The sequence below is a fragment of the Cynoglossus semilaevis genome, unplaced genomic scaffold (genome assembly GCF_000523025.1).
Source record: "Cynoglossus semilaevis isolate Cse_v1.0 unplaced genomic scaffold, Cse_v1.0 scaffold1431, whole genome shotgun sequence".
Lineage (NCBI taxonomy): Eukaryota > Metazoa > Chordata > Actinopteri > Pleuronectiformes > Cynoglossidae > Cynoglossus > Cynoglossus semilaevis.
Genome location: NW_007585118.1, coordinates 139,548 through 156,841, shown reverse-complemented (window position 1 = coordinate 156,841; position 17,294 = coordinate 139,548). Strand labels below are relative to the sequence as shown.

Genomic DNA, 17,294 nt, shown 5'->3' with positions numbered 1-17,294 from the left:
AAAAACACACATCTCAAGTTGCAGGGTAAATAACAGTCCTTTGTTTTCTCCGCTTCCTAAACATGCGTTTCTCTGACCGCAGGTCATTACATTGAAACACAGGCTCTGATTAAATAGTACCACTGCTGACACACAGTACGTCTGTTAAAATGTGTCCATTTAACACTTTCTTATACAAGTGTAAATTATTCAGAATATAAAACTGACAATGTTTTTCTGAGAACAAAAAAAGGAAAAGCAGCAGCTTTCAATTAGAAAGTTTCCTGTTGATAACTTGTGAAAAAAAACTCTGCAGTCAGACTCTTCTTGTTAAGGTTTTCACAGTCTGAGAGCCGAGCAGCTGTCAATCTTGTCAAGTGCACATGAAAAAACTAAAATACTACTCTGTGGGGAAGAGTGAGGCGGTATCCCTAATTGGAAAGTAAGAGTCCTGTCTGTGCCAGTTCACTCTGTCTCTGCCGATAGATGACGTTTTCATAAGTTTAACCATTAAAAGGTAGTCAAGTCCCTTTCTGCATATTTTAACACTCAAATATGAATTAAGGTGGTACATTACATCTATATGGGTTGACAGCACAGTGTATGCTGGCGCAGCAATCATGAGCTTACAGAGAAACTGCGTATAAACAGGAGACGTGTATGAGTTCTATTATATAAAATCAATGAAACCGGATATAATTCAATAAATGCTGCAAAAAAATATGTTAAACAATGATTAATATGCCTATTAATTTAATTTAATAATTAATTTACTCCATTAAGGCAGAAAGATTTTATTTGGATTATATTTATAAAACATGACCAAAAAATCAATAAATACTATGGCAGTAGGAAGATGTAAGGAGTAAAAGCGGCAGTGGTGCCAATGTGAGCACTGGGAACTGTGACCCACAAACTGGGAGAGAGGATCCAATAGAATCAAGGCAAAAACTAAGAAATACTGTATATTCTCCAAGGGATTTACTGGTATCAGGTACAGGTTCTAGGAATCCTGATCTGATCAAGTAGGGATTTGACCAGCAGAACCCACTGAGTAAAAAAAAATCACTGTTCTCATCCAAATGTAAGGACCCAGCCCCAATACTTATTAATGATATGTTAAAGGGTAGAATGTACAGCTGGAAGTGAGTAAGATAACAGAGAAATTAGCATGGGCAGCTGTCTTGTTTTCCCACCAAAGCCAGGCCAATTAAAGCCTATGAGCTGTTCACAGTCATCTGGCTGAAGAGTGAAGAAGATTAAATATATTCCCACGAACCAAAAGACATGTTAAAACCTGGGTTTAAATGGGTTATTGACCAGTGGGAATCAGGCTTTAATGTCCCAGACCTCCAGACACTGAGGAGGAAACACACATCACCTCCAATGGTTGGTTTGAAAGAAGGACATTTTCATATATCCATTAATATATTTCTGTACTGCCAAACTCCTCCTTGCACAATTTAAATGCCAAAAGGGAGGGGCCTGCAACAATGTGATAAGCACTGAGTGAAGGGAAAGTACATGTTGTCCACTCCAAACTACTACTAACGTTTGCACAACCAATATTCATAAATAACCAATAATACTAAGAATGAATATTCATAAATAACCAATAATACTAATAATGCAAATAATAATAATAATAATAATGATAATAAAATAGAGAGAGAGGGGGTCAGTTTTGTTTTAAGAATAACATGACGCTGCTGTTAGGTCATGCTCATTGTACAAACATGACATTGATGATGTCATAACTGTCTATAATTATTTCATCCACTTTGCAACAGACTGTACACTGACAAGGAAAATCCCTGGCATCACACATTACACTTAGATTACCAAAAGGATGCCGCCAAGGTTTGCACTTTAACATTATGAGGTGTGAAACTTTCAGGGCTATAATAACCTCAGTTGTTGTTTATTGATAAACTGAGCGCTGCCCAGTGGGTTCAGACACTTTAGACTGTTTATTATTCAGGCTACAGTAACGGTTACAGAAAGAATATCACTGTACGTCTGCAACGACTAATAATAATAGTCATAGCACCATGACTATTGTTATGCTATGGTTATTATAGTGCTAGTCAGAGCACAATAATATATGTTTATTGCACCACTCTTTTCAGCTGAAATAAACACATAAACAAACTCAATGGGTGTCGACTCACAAGCTCTTATAAAGTGACAAGAGCTGCAGAAAAACAATAGTTCCCACTCCTAGACTTCACCCACTATATTTTTGCTCTTTGGAGTGTAACCACACACTTTTCTTGGGCTGACATTATCCCAGTTGGATGTTGCTCCCCACAAGTTAGCAACGCCTTTGCTTTTCTCATGTGACTGATCACTACTTCAATCTCCTCTCACCTCCACCCAGCATTTCCTTGTGCAGAGCTGTGAAGCAGGGCAGTTTGAGAACACGGGCTGAGATGTCAGTCCAGAGTCCCACGGCACAGAGCGGTGACTCAGTCCCAACCTCCCCCAGTGGTGTGATGTCCAGACAGGCAACCTCATGCTCCATTTCAGTGGTGCTGAGGAGGGAATAGGGATGTGGGAAAAATCTGTCACAAAACTGTCCAGTACATCATCAAACCTCAGCACCTTGTGATGCACAGATTGTACCGAGGGAGCTGAAGAAAGCATGGATAAAATGTTACAGACAAATTTATATTTTCTTAAACTACTTTCTTGAATTTTATTCTAAACATCTCTAATATTTCAGTCATTTGTGACTCACAAAACTCAGATCCCAATGGACAATTGGACTTCACTTAGCACTGGTTTAGTACAGTTCATTTTCAGGTTTATATTATTATATTTTGTAACCACATCTATCAAAAGGCCTAAAAAATAAGTATTTAAAGGCTTTTTTGGTGCAGTTGTGATAAAAAAAAGCTGTAAAGCTAAACAACACCATGAGTTAGACACATCTAATGCTTCACTTTAAAATGTTTAACAGACAAGGAAAATACTAAGATTGAAAGTTCGATTCAGGAAGAAAGTAAAAGTTCCGTGGCTCAAATGTAGATGTACCTATTGCACATATTTTGGTGTTGTCTTGCACTTGTCTAACATTTAAAGAGGGGAAAAAAGGTTAATTATTTCCATCTACTTGACCAGTCAAGGAAAGAATGATTAAGAAGCAACGAGTAGTCCTTGAGGTTTAGCAGAATACTGGTTTAAATTATCATTGATCTGACAGCTAATCAATCTTCTGAGGATGCGTGTACGTGTGCTGCAAGCGTCTGCACCTGATTTGTTTGAGCTCTCCTGCCAGGATCTGTATGTAGTAGAGCACACGGCCAACAGCGAGCACCACTTGAGTGTGGTTGCAGGCAGCCACACTGATGTTCCTGCCCTGTGGTTCCTTCCATTCACTCACTAATGCCTTGGTGTCCTGGAGCACCAGGCGAACAGAGCCAGACGTGATCTGAAGGCACACAGTTTTTTTTTCAAATTCTGCTTTGAATTTCTCAGAAGTGACAGAGAAGATACCATGCACACCTGGACTTAACATAAAGCTGCTCAGAGTGACTTCTGAGTTTGAGAAAATGTGACAAAAAGATTTTTGTACTCTGTAAACAGCCTTAAACTTAAGCAAGTCTGAAAACTATGCATTAAGATGAAAAAAAGAGAATCTGTTAATTGATAAATGCATTGATTTCCAAACCTACTCTGCCTGTTCATGTACTCTATATATCATATGGTCTTCGTGACCAAGTATACTCTATTAGGATAGATATAAAAATGACAAGCGGTAGATTTGTTCACAAAGACAACAAACAACTGCTGATAGCTAGCATTATTGTTCTGTTTCGTTTTGCAACAAGGTAAACAAAGCTTTTTTTTAATCAGTAAAGTCTGTAATGCCTTAAAGAATTTAACTTTTTTTTTTGGTTCTTTTCCTTGTAACCCTTTAATCATGTTTAATTATTAGGCAGAGAAAAGCTTCTGAAACAAAAGAAGGCCACAGTTGAGTCCAGCATTTTAATTGCAAAGATGACACCTTGCACACTAAACAAGTCTAAAAATTAACAAGTTCTCAAAAACACAAGACACCACACTAAGTATGTGTATGTGTGTGTGTGTATACTAACCTGAATGAGCTGCTGGTGTGCCACATTGCCACAGTAAAATGTTTGCTGGTTGTCCACAAATCCAGGAAGTTCAGTCTCCTCCACTTCCTCTCCACTCAGCATCAACACACTAGAGGGGAAAAGCGTTCTCTTTAGATGAGATAAGAGCATGGCTCTGCACTTAATCGGCCAAGCAGCACAGAAAACACTCACCGTGTTTGACCCACAAAGGACAGGACCAGCATATCGTCTGTCTCTCTGCCTGCCTCAGAGCGGAGTGGCCACAAACCTTAAAGTGAGATAAAATAGTGTTGAAGAGAACATTTTTCTCTTATTTTGATATGTCGGGGGTTTTTCCCATATGCTGGAGGTTGAAATTAACGCAATAACAAGCAAATATCCCATTGGATTTCTTAAAATGTGAAACCTGCCAAATGTTAACATGTTTCAAGACAAACAGGGTCCTGATCCCCCTCACAGAGCCATTGATTGGTTGAATAATTGCCTCTCATCAAGAGGCCAAGTGAGAAAGGCAGCATCTGAGACTTTAGGGCAGAACTAGTCAATAAAATACTGAAGCCTAACAAGTGCAGGGAGACCTAAACTGCCCTGTGTGTCTCATTTGGGTGTCAAAGAACCTGTCATGAGACAGAAGGAACCCAATTTTCTGGGATTAAAAGATTTTTCTGAAATCACTGAAACCTTATATGCTTTACCTTAACAGTTTGCTATAGCTGCCACTCTTTTGCTCTAGCCAAATAGACTGTTTTCATATCTCTGCACTAACAGGGTAACAAACTATGCCTGCATGCCCAGCTTCTATAAACAATAGCTGTGGTAAAGACAAGTGTGAAGGTTGAAGTGCTGCTGTGCTGTCAAGTCAGGAGTGGATTAAGCTTCAGATAAAGTTGGGACTTGAGCAGGAGGTGAAGAAACAGAGAGAGGGAGGAAGTGAAGAAGACAGAGGAAAACAAAAAGAACACCAACCTTTGATTCCCGGCAGGTCTATGCTGGCATGCTCATGAATCCCGATGCCATTGCGAATGATCCTCAGAGAGCCTTCCTTAAATGCACCCGAGCAAGTCACTAGCTGGAAACAGACACGCAGAGACACGAACCAGGGGAAAAAAAAAAATTTTTTACTTTGGTAAAAGAACAACTGTTTTCTGGAATGGGTTTTGCGTTATTGCTGTAGTCATCACATTCAGTTTCAACGGTGCCAGTAGGTCTTACTTAGGTGAAGTAAAAGCATAGACAGTTTATGGTAAATGCTCAGTATAAGTCTTTGTCAGAATGACAATATTTCTTTGAAGAATAATTTTAATAGACAGCAAAAAATTAATTAGGATGCTTAAAATCAAATGAACAGAGTATGTCAATTTATTTTTTCCCATCTCACTGACAGGACACTTCTATTTGTACTATGACCATGAGAATCATTCACTTCACCATAAAAGAAAATAACCAAATCTAAAATATATTCACTGGCCTTAGCAGGTACCTGCATGTTCTTTTACACTCATTTGCAGACTAATGCAGAATCATACGTATTGTTTGTTATTTATGTAGTAAATAGGGCTCATTATGCAGTATGGATGATGATGTCAGACCTTTTTATACTTCAACCATAAAATCTGCTGCCATCTAATGGTTTGATAGGAATCCAAACATCATTCAGGTGAAACGTTCTGTACGACTTACACTATTTACTAACGAAAGCAACTATTATTTCACAAGACACATGTATCCGTTGACAATTACTGATGCTCTGTACCCAGATTTCGGCTCAGTGCTCCTACAGTGGACCGATACCATTTCTGGAACCACATCAAGTTCCCTGAGGCCTGTCCTCATGCCTGCCAACAAAGCCCTCTGTACCAGTTCTCTACATAAGCCAGTGTTACACCCCTCGCTGCATCACGGCTCCTATACAACTGAATGTTTACCCAAATAAAAGGATTTCTGAAGCAATGTGTTAAAATCATGCAAAAAATAATGAGCTTGTGGTTTATATAATAGTGTGGAAAGATAACACTGTGTACTTTTGAAAAGTTGCTAGTAAGACATTGCAGCAGCAACTAGCAGTAACAGAGTAAAGGCACTGGCTTAAAAAACCTCATCACACCAGTCCTGTCCAATCATGTAAGAATACATATTAAAAAACCTCATCACACCAGTCCTGTTTAATCATTAAGAATACATATACTGTAGATTTGTCCACAGAGGGTAGGTGCAAGACCATGCAGCGCCTTGAAAACATTCCTCTGATATCAATAAAACACATCAATCACATAGGTTCATGAATGCACAAAAACACACAGACATGTTAGGTTGTTAGGCTTTACTCTTAGATAAAGCGTATTATACAGTACATGATGAGAGGGAATCATGTGTACAACAATGTGCACCTTTAAACTAGAACAGAGAAATGTATCTGACTTTATGTACCTGCCTTGCATTTTGAAGATCACAGATAAAACAAGATTCAACTAAATTAGACCATGACAAAACTGGGATAGCAGGTGCAGACGCCAGGTGAACAGAGGTCACTGGCAACAACAAGATCTGAGCCGACTTAAGTAGCATGCACAGAGTGCATTTAGAGAAAGCACAGCAAATTTACATGCATTTGTTATTCTACAACTTGGAACACTGCTCAATGAGTGGAGTTGTAACATCATTAGATTCATTTTTTTTCACAATCCAAATGACTTACTTTGAGTAGCAGTAGTGAATGTTTCTTTAAGGAAAATACTGTAAGACTTCATTACCTGGCCCTGGCCTTGTCTCTCCAGGTCTACGACACACATGTCAACAATCGGCCCCAGATTAGTGAACGTTTCCATCACTGCCACGTAGGAGCCCTGGTCATTGCTGTCTACGTTGAGCTGCGGAAAAACAACATAAACCTCATGAATAATGATGAGGTCCTACTTCCACCCACCTCTTTTCCCCCAGCAGGTAAATATAATTTTACAGACATCTTGAAGCCAGTGATTGAATCTGACAATTTTTATACAGCCCATTTTTTTCAGTAATCTCAAATCCCCATACCTGCACAGACACAGGGAACAAAGAGTTACTATATTGATGTATTATTAAGACAATACTGTGCTACCAGGAGCAGCACTGTTCAGGAACAAAGACAACAAGGCACCGTCAGTGCATCATGTAACGGCAAAGTTATGAACTCAAACATTTTGAACAAGTTTTGGGAGGAGCCCAACCCTGATAGAAGTCCAGTGAAAAACAAATGGAACATATGTAAACTATGGCTATCGAAATGAATGCGTTAATCCTGTTAATTATTTGGTGAAATTCATATTATCCAATAATTTACCCATTATTACTTATATACACTCAATATACAAGTTGGTTTTTGCAGAGATTGCAGGAAAACAATTTCCTTTAACCAAAGCATGTTTAGCTCAAAATACCATCTTAACGCCAAGCATGCATTTGTGGAGGCTTCAGCTTCGAGTTAAACACCCAGCTTGCAGTAGACCAGCCTGACCAAGAAGGAAATGTGTTCTGTACATTTTTGCAATCTGATGAATGTGATTTGGACAAAATCAATCAGTTCTGCTACACTGATTTTATAGAAATGGGGCCTTCTGAGATAGTTCTGCAGAGTGACCATGTCTGGCACTGTTTGGCTCCATCTGGTTTTTGATTATTTTGCAGGGCAGGTATCAGCAGGATCTGGATTCTTATCCTGCTCATTCTCCCATTAGAAGGTTACCTAACTAGCACAGATATGAGAAAAAAATCTACAAATACTAACTATTAAAAAATAAAAAAGGAAGAAAGTGACTAGATTTAAATTAATACATATATTACACATACTGTATACATATATAAATATAAATATTTATTCATAAAAAAAAATATATGTAACAATTATATATGTATCTGAATGAATATGGTGGTTCCAACCCAGGACTCTCTGCTTCTGAGGCAGGCTAACGGTTAGCATATCTGCCTCAGCAGCAGAAATCAGAGTCCTGGGTCCGATTCCTAGAGGAAACACATGCTTGATTGTTAATCCTCCACTTGTAAGTCACTTTGGATAAAGGTGTCTGATAACTGCATAAATCTAATTATATAAGTATGTATATTTTTATTTATATTTGTATATATTTCATAGTAAATGCATGAATTGATTTGTTAGGATTAAGCAGATCAAAAAATTAACACAGAATGACAGATTTACACTTAATCAACGGCCCGACCGTAAACTCATAAATACTCATCTCCTTGGTGAATGCTTACCTTCACTAACTGTGAATCACCCAGTCTGGAGCCCACAAAGACCACACCGTTGTCCAAGTAGGTCAAGCATTCAGCAATAGATGTCTATAAGCAGGGAGACACAGAGAGCCTCAGTTGCTACTACTTGATCCCAATGCACACAAGAGGTACAACAACAGACTGACTTCTCTTATATCAACACAGTATCAACAAAGGATTTTACCTTCTTCCCTGGTAAGTCTAAATCATCTTTAAAGAAATTAAGGGATCAAATAAACAAATCAGGGGAACATAACTTTTTTGTTGGGCTGTAAAATTTAAATCAACTGAGACTACCCACCCATCACTTTTTTCATCACCAAACAAAAATCAATGACCAGCAAAGGTAAAAGAAGAACAGACCTCTCCAAGCAGCTCCACATGCAAGTCTTTGAGCGTCACTGTTCCGTCCATGAGCTCCTCTTTCTCCAGCAACAGCATGAACAGGCGTCCTTCCATGTCCCCCAGCAGGTAACGGGAACCATTGGGATCAACCCGATTATGACAGACAATGGTACTTTGCTGAAAAAGAGGGAACACATGCAAAAATCGCACATAGCCTGTGAAAGAGCTTCTTAAATTAAAACCAGTGTCAAAAATATGCCCACCTCATCCCTTTATCTAAGCGCTGTAGGAAATGTTAAAATACAGCCACAGGGACCTGTCGTCAGTATTCTGTCTCTGTTATCTGTCATTATGAGGATATACTTGCAGTACTTTCCCTGAGGCAAAACTTAAAACTACAGACTCTTCAAAAATTTCTCCTGACAAGAAAAGCATGCATTAAATAGGACAGCATGATGTCTGGCCAGAAATGTGAAAACATTATCAATGAGGGAATAGCAAAGCTTAGTACAATGGAGAGAAAATAAATCCTAGAAAGTATAGACTTCTCACTAGTAAATCAGGGTTAATTACAAGTATAATGGGACTAATGTGAATGAATCACTCCCCATTACAGTTGCATGACTTATAATACTTTGGTCTGGTGAGTTTTTGATTTTTTTTTCCAGCAGCAACCAAATAAAATTGTTTAGCACTTTAATGCTAAACAATCGCAGACTACTTCCTCAAAATGGCAGCGGTTTACTGACTTAAAAGGCCTCCAAAGCTTGTTGGAGTATGGAAGAGGCAACCTATAGGGCAGAGATTATAAACTGAATTTGGCCTCGCAGGCCAAGATAAACATCAAATATTAATGACAAAAAATGTTATTTTTATTTCATTTTATTTGAATGTCTGGCCCCCAAGGTGTTTGTCAAGAAAATTCTGGGCCCTCTAACCAATACAGTTGTAACCCCTGCTTTAGGTGTGAGGAGATCTTACAAAGAGAGGAGGAACAGTGCTGGGTACAACGAGGCAAACAGATACTAATTTTTTTGTATATACTTTATATTTGCCTCAGTGTGAAGCATTGCAGTGGTATGTAATTTTTTTTTTCTTGAATATATGTTTTAAAATATAGTTCACTGGAGCTTTGAAGTAATAGCAGAAATGTTTTGTAGTCAATAGTCTTATCTAGAAAAAGGGACCACTGCAGAAAATGTTTGGGAATCACTGGACTAGATCATCGTCATGGGTGAGCAATCATCTAATCAGCACTAAATGATGTGATGCTGTCACATCAGTCCTGTCAGAAATATGGAAGAAACCCAACATCCTCTTTGCTGAATGTCACAAAGAACCAAAGAAGGAGAGAAAAATAGAGAGGATTCAAACCATTACAGGGAAAATATACCTAATAGCAGAATTGATATGTGTATATTTTAATGTAATTGCCTCTACTCCATGACATGTTAATAAAGGATGTTCTTACTTTTATTCTCCCTGTTCTATTTATCAACTTTTTGGGTTGTTACTGTATGCAAACTTGTTTGTGTTTTTCTTCTCCACTTGCAACCCTGTGGCAAATAAGGAAACCTAGAACATATACTAGTACTATATATACTAGTTTATATACTATAAACCTAGCATATAAGTATATACAAAGTAATATTACATGACAACTTAATAAGAGTTATTTTGCAACTATTCTGCTTTCTGTTAAACTACATGCCTTTACTAAATGCAGAAGCTGGAGACAAAAATATTAGGCACTTCTGATTGGATCTGATGCAGGGCCAAATCCTGTAATTGTTTTATATCTTCAAAGGCCAGGCCTCCTCTCTAAATTTTAATTAGTGACTTTATTTAGACTCGGCCTTATATACCTGGGCCAATACCCTTCTCCTCTTTTGAGGGAGTGACTCTTGATGTCATTATCTCTGATAGAGGAAAAGTCCATTTTTCTGTAGAAATAATTACAAAAGTCATATTAATAATTGTTGTCAACCTTTCTTCTGCTGTGTTTTACATAAAAAACTAAGTTCACTAGCTTGTTGGTGGACAAAGTCTCTGTGTTTTGGACTAAGAAATTCAAACATGCTTATTTCCCTTTGCCTTGCATCTGTTGTTTTGATCTGTAGATTAAGAAACGTTTTTGGCAGACAAACAACTTTCCAACCAAATTTTCTTTAGCTTGTTGTTTTGCAGGTGATAGAGTAGGGAATTACCCTTCTCTGCAATTGAACTGCTGTAGTACAATTTGGATCAATCAATCAGTCAGTTGCGTCTTACAAATCAGCTGTCTTTCATTGATGAACTTAAGAAAACTTTGAATGAATTTATGGCATTAAAAAACTTTGTTGTTAAAGACAGAGATGGTTACTTTGAAGAAATGCAATGTTTAAGTAAAGAAAACCCAAATATCTGATAATTATAGGAAAATGAGTAACTCTTTACAAGTGACTTTATAATGTAACAAGATTTATTATGTTGTCAAGATCTTTAATTTGTTCCCTTGTATTATTCACTTAACCTAGATTGAGAGCATTAATGTGCACAAATTTGAAATTTGGAAATGATGTGTTTAATAGATAAACATCATAAGAAACCACTGCAATGCTGTAAGACAGTAGAATTATAATCTTTACCTCAGGCCATATGTACATTATTTATAAAGTTTAAACAAAAGACTCCTAACACGTGTTTATACATTTAAACATCGATACCACTTTTCTCACATAGACAGCAACCTACTTATCTTATCCAAACGTACTGAGTATGTGAAAATAGTTTTCTGAGCCACTACCATCTGACCTGTACCAAAAAAACTGTGCAGACTTAAAAGCAGCAGCTTTTAAACACATGGTGTATGGCACAGTCAGTTTTTCTCCACTTCTGTCTATAAAAGTGAACATTAATCAATTAGCTGTTTGAATGATGTTATATATCCAAAGTCATGCTTTTGTGTCTTTATCAAGAGGGTGCACTGTTACTGAATGCTGAGTCTACGTATAAAAGAAAGTTGAGGAATAAAAACGTCAGCTGTATTTACAATGGATGGCTCCATTAGTCACACAGCAGACGCCCCGTTTCATCTCTCTGAAAACATCTAATGAGTAACGGTGGCTGATGCTGATGTGGAGACCAGCGTTGTAGCAGACATTTAACAGTGTGTGAGACAACTGTGAAATAAGTCAGTGTGCTGACAGGAGAGATGCAGGTGTGTATGAATTACAGTCCATAATGGCTGGATCTTTCCCCTTTCTTTATTCAATATTAAACCTCTTGCAAGGACACACACTTGTGATGTGGCAGTGTAACAGTGCTCAACTCTTCTGTACTTTTAAATTACAATTTATGATATAGATTGATGTATTTATCACACACAAAACACATATAAAATAAATAGATGTTTTAACTTACTGAAGTATTATTCTTCATATGTGTGTGTATATGTATCATATTTGTGTATTAGTGTTGTTCTATGTCCTGAGAGAAAATAAAAAAAAAACAACCCATAAACCCTGAATTATTAGAACCCTGACATGCATGCCTTGTCCATGGCTGCTGTAGAATTGATTTGCGCTGCAGGGTTCCCAAACAGGATTGCAGCAGTGAGACAGACACTGAGTGTATATGACAAATATTCAGCTTTGATCTGTATTTTGTTTGCCTCCTACTTTGGAAACCACTGGTCTAATGCCTGATTAGCTGCTGCCTGGTGCTTGTGTGGGCTTCTCTAATGTGGGGTTGGGCTCAGCTCTAGGATTTGTCTTGTCTGTTAGAGACACTGTATAATGCATTTTTAAAATATTAGTAAAGCTTTTGATTTGTTGGAAGTTTTAGTTGGATTTATCTCAATCTTAATGCTGACGTCAAAGAGACTACTAAATATATCTAATTTCAAACACTGATAACTTTTTTACAAAGTATGTTGAAAAATAAGTAAATAGGTAAAAATCGCGGGGGCAGCAGTCGCCACCCAAATCACATTGCACCGTACCAACCCCCCTAAACCTTCCTGCGGGTGGTGAGTCCACTGGAAAGTACCAACCGCCCTAACTGGGATTCGAACCTGCCCAGGAGGTGAACCCTGGGGTTCCACACTAATGATAGAGACAATGCCTCTGGGCCAAAGCGCCACTGGTAGCATATATTTGAAATGATATTTAATATCTTTATAAAAGTAATGTGATCAATTAAAATTATATAAAAGAAAAAAAACAAGGACAAATATTTCTCAAATCAGGATAAATATTTGTACATGTACTCAACAGTACGGCCCAGACAATGCATAGAATATCAACCAAATAACAATTTTATCTGCAAAAACTATTTCAAGTATTTCTTTCTAGCTTGTTTGTTTTTGCAAATGTATGATGCTGACCTCCCAACTGTTACAAAAAACCCTGACTGCATTCTTGGTTTTACTAAAAAGCAGAAAAACTTTAGCCAATAATTCTAAAGAAATCCAATATGTTGTTTCTAATATTTACTATTGCGATAGCAGAGAGGAGAGAGACAGCCCGAGCAAGGCATAGTGTCTAATTATAGAAACAGGTAGCTTCAGATCTCCTTCAGGCTTTGTTAACGCAGGCAGCAGCATCATCTCAAAATCACCTGAAAAGCATTGGTATCTGAAGCTCTTAATCCATCATCACAGCAGCTATAAAAACCTGCCGTTTAAATCCAATTTCCACATCAAACACATCATTCTTAATCAACATGCACCTCTGGGTTTTTTCCTAAATGCTGCTAACTCTCCTTTTCTCACTCGACATAATTATACTGCCGCTCCTCCTCCTGCTCCCACCTGAGAACTGAATGACTGTTTAGTCCTTTACACCACAATGAAGCCAAGAAATCTGACAAATGCATAAAGAACCCCTGACAGTGAACTTCACTGAGCTTTATGTTAGGTAATAATAAGTTAAACTTTCTTTATGAAGTCACTAAACACTTGTATCCAAAAAAGGTGCTGGTTTATTTTTATACTATTCACTGGCCAGTTTATTAATAAAACCATCTTTTAAGCAAGTATCTACGCCTAACTACTTCATAATAAATTACTGAATTAGTAAAAGTAACATATATGGAGCATATATCTGCAAATATAAATTATATATATGATATTAATTATGTATTTGAAATACAGAAGCAAGGCATAAAAACCAGGCCTAACTGTCCAATAACTGATCATTTTACTAATTACACAACAAATATACATATACCAATTAAGAATATATAATGTATTTTATATCTTTACCTTAATAGTAGGTGGTGCAATGGCCAAGTACTTGTCCCCATTGTGGTAGGTGATGGACTCTTGTCCTATGATTATAGCGCCACCAAATGGCTCAGGGACTAAAATACAAGAACGCAGGGAAAAAAGAGTAACTGTGATGTACAAAAATTAGTTATACACTTATTTTACATGGTTGTAGGTTTTGTAGAATTTATTCTCATAACATTGACATCAGAGCATGGTATCTTCCTTTATTTATTATCTGATTTAAATAACTTTAATGTAACACAATTCACTCAAACATCACTTTTTGAAATATAACAAATACCTACAGGATGAAGAATAAGATATTTGCTATTTTTGGACATTTTCTGGTCATATTTCTGATCCATTATCTCACTGCTCATTTTAAGTCAGACTCTTCCCACTGATATCTATTCTAGAAAAAAAATAAACTGAGTAACAAGTTAAAAAATTAGCAATTAAACTTGTCAAAGCTTTTCTCGACAGCTCAGAGAAGTTAGTGTTAGTTATAAAATTATATCATAGATCTTTTTGAATCACCCTTTTATGGCTGATTAATATTTCTAACTGATGATTTTTTTTAAACAAAAGAAAACAGAGCAGTTGTGATTACCTGGGATGACCATTGAAGCCTCAGCCTCCACATTCTCCTGTTTCCAGGGGCCTTTATTAAACTCCTTCTCCCTTAGAGAAACCTCGTAGGTCTTCACATGGCGTCCCTGTGGGTCCTAGATAATATCACAGAAAAATGTGACACATTATACGGTTTAAAAGAACCAAAGAAAAATCTGGACATGCCTTTATAATTTTTACAATGTTTGCCATTTATCTGGCAGACAACAAAAACCATGTCTCCTCTAGTACCTGGTAGATAAAGCAGACAGTAGGGGCCTGGCAGCCATACAGGAAGTGCACATCAATGACCTGTAGCTCCTCCAGTCTGATGTTGAAGGCTTTTAGCTCCCGATTGTCTCGGTCTAATGGGATCACTTTGAACAGCCCATCATAAAGCCGGAGGCCAATCATGCGGCATTCTGGGTCTACAATTCCAATTATGCCTGTTTCAGATGGACGTCCAATACGATCCTGGAAAAAAACATTTAAATGCAAATGTTGTTGGATTTGACTACATTAATGTTCTCTAAATGTCATCAGTAGTATAGCTGTTCACCTGCACGTTGCCATGGGCACGTGTGATGATGTCAATGCTCTCTCCATTCTGTTTGTATTCAAGGATACAGGCATTGTACTTGGATGTGAGAATAAAGAGCAGGTCTTTTGTCTCACCCTGGACAAAAAAGATGAAAAGATACAAATGGTAAAGAGATTTTTGCAATCCATTAAAATACAGCAGGGGCTGGTCATAACAATACAATATAATAAGCACTGAAAAATTACAACTTCATAAATGGGAACTCCTTTTTGTTTTGTTCACAATTTCAAGTACAGTTTTTGAAAGCCTTACCTTAGGACGAAAAAGCTCCATGACAGCAATCTTTCCATACATGCCCACTTCTTTGACAGGTCGCAGACCTTCTGGTGTAACCACATAGATTTCCAGGCGCGTGTTTTTGGCTATGAGCAGATTCAAGTCGTCTGCAGATGTGAAGTGACCTGTTGACACAATAACACAAACTCCAATATTTATGTATTTATTTTTATTAGAAATGTTATAACAATGCTCACTTGATGAGTATCTATCATATATGTATTCCCATGGTGTAAGACCAATATAATCAGTATGAACCTTAGCTGACCTAAGTGCCATTGGACCAAAGGTCTTCATGGCAGGCTTATTGCAGGCCCTTGCCTGCAGTAACTTAGTCATCTTCAACAATTAGTAACAAAGCATCTTTTTTCCTGACCTTGCTGTGCGATTTGTGCAACGCTGGTACTTATTAAAATAACAGCACTAACTAGGCTGGAAACGAGGGTGTACCAGGATGTAGAATGTTAAAAATTAGTAGATTTGAAGGACTGGTAACAAGAATGGGGTTAAAGTAACAAGTTTAATATGTTATTGGACAAGTGTGATGGAGTTGCCAGGTAGGAGGAAAAGAGGAAAACCTAAAGAAGATTACAGGAAGACGTTAAAGTTACATGCAGATGGTGGGTGTAATTGAAAAGAAGACAGGTAATTATTTAGCCATACGACGGAGCTACAGTTCCGAAATAACCATGTTGGAGGAACTGTACACAATTCCATCTACACGTAAAGCAGTTTATTTCATTAATATAAAAATATATAAGGCCGTTAAATTGTTTCAATAGTTAAGGTCCCTCTAGATAGTACAGTTTTTGAACACGTCGCATGTCGTGGTCTGATCGTAAAAGGACACTGCCGTGAAATGACTGATTTTTAACATTATATTCACTGTAAAGAGATTACAAAAAATAAGAGTATTAACAACTGTGCCAAAATGCGCATATAATAAAAAATATGCATACTGGTCTTGCGATGTAATGACCAGTGGTGAGAGACGCGTGTATGTGTGTGCATGATATGCATACCAAAGATATTTAGCTAATGTGACAAGTAAACACTGGACTGAATAAAAAGAAAGCTAACGGTTGTTATGGGCCCGTGCTGCAGCTCTACTTGGCGCGGGAGCTCAGTTAGCATGCAGGTGGTAATCGAAAGCTCCGTGTAGAAAACGGATACAAAACATAGCAAACAGCTGCGTTTTACCGGTGATGCAGGCGTTTACCGCCGTGGGCTTCTGCGCCGTGACCACGTAGTTGTACGACATGTTTCACAACAAGCAAAAACAAAACACCAGAGCAGTGTTTTACTCTCACACAAGTGACAAAATCATTGATAATAAAGCTCCCGGAAGTAGCTAGCTGGTTTGTGATTGTCCGTGCATGTCAATGTCTACGTATTTGACTTAGAAGTAGATCGCCCCCTACGTCTTGGAAGACAACTAACATTTTCCTTAAAATTTTTATTAATTTTTTTTAATGATTATTCTTCTTTTTCTAATTACGATAGTTTATGAAATAAAAATTAAAAATACTCTTTAAGCTATCAGTTAATATTCAGTAAAATTTCCACAACCAAATTGCTTATTATTCACACAAATTATGAGATAAATAATACTGTGCTACCTTTAAATTCTCCACAGAAATCATCTTAAACGTGAATTTACTCTTTTTCATTCACAAAATATTCAGGGTAGTACAGGAACAACCACGAAGCATGATGTAACTACAACTATGCAATGCTTTCCATGTTACACATCCACTTTTATATTATAATATATTTTCAATATTATAATATAATGGCAAATTGGCAGAATAATACAGCTTGTGAAAAACAAGCATTACTCAAGTAAATTGATTTTTAAGGAATC

General features: G+C 37.3%; 1 protein-coding gene across 1 annotated transcript in view; it reads right to left on the bottom strand.

Annotated features, from left to right (window-relative positions):
- The window catches only part of ddb1 (damage-specific DNA binding protein 1), a 33,052-nt gene extending 16,242 nt beyond the window's left edge, over positions 1-16,810 (bottom strand). The window contains 14 exon segments of the mRNA XM_008337308.2: positions 2,350-2,513; positions 3,234-3,412; positions 4,080-4,188; positions 4,272-4,347; positions 5,046-5,148; positions 6,830-6,946; positions 8,331-8,414; positions 8,712-8,870; positions 13,939-14,036; positions 14,555-14,669; positions 14,806-15,027; positions 15,113-15,229; positions 15,407-15,555; positions 16,631-16,810. Of these exon segments, the coding sequence (XP_008335530.1) occupies positions 2,350-2,513; positions 3,234-3,412; positions 4,080-4,188; positions 4,272-4,347; positions 5,046-5,148; positions 6,830-6,946; positions 8,331-8,414; positions 8,712-8,870; positions 13,939-14,036; positions 14,555-14,669; positions 14,806-15,027; positions 15,113-15,229; positions 15,407-15,555; positions 16,631-16,691 (1,753 nt within the window). The 5' untranslated portion in view covers positions 16,692-16,810.
- Between the last annotated feature and the right edge of the window lie 484 nt (positions 16,811-17,294).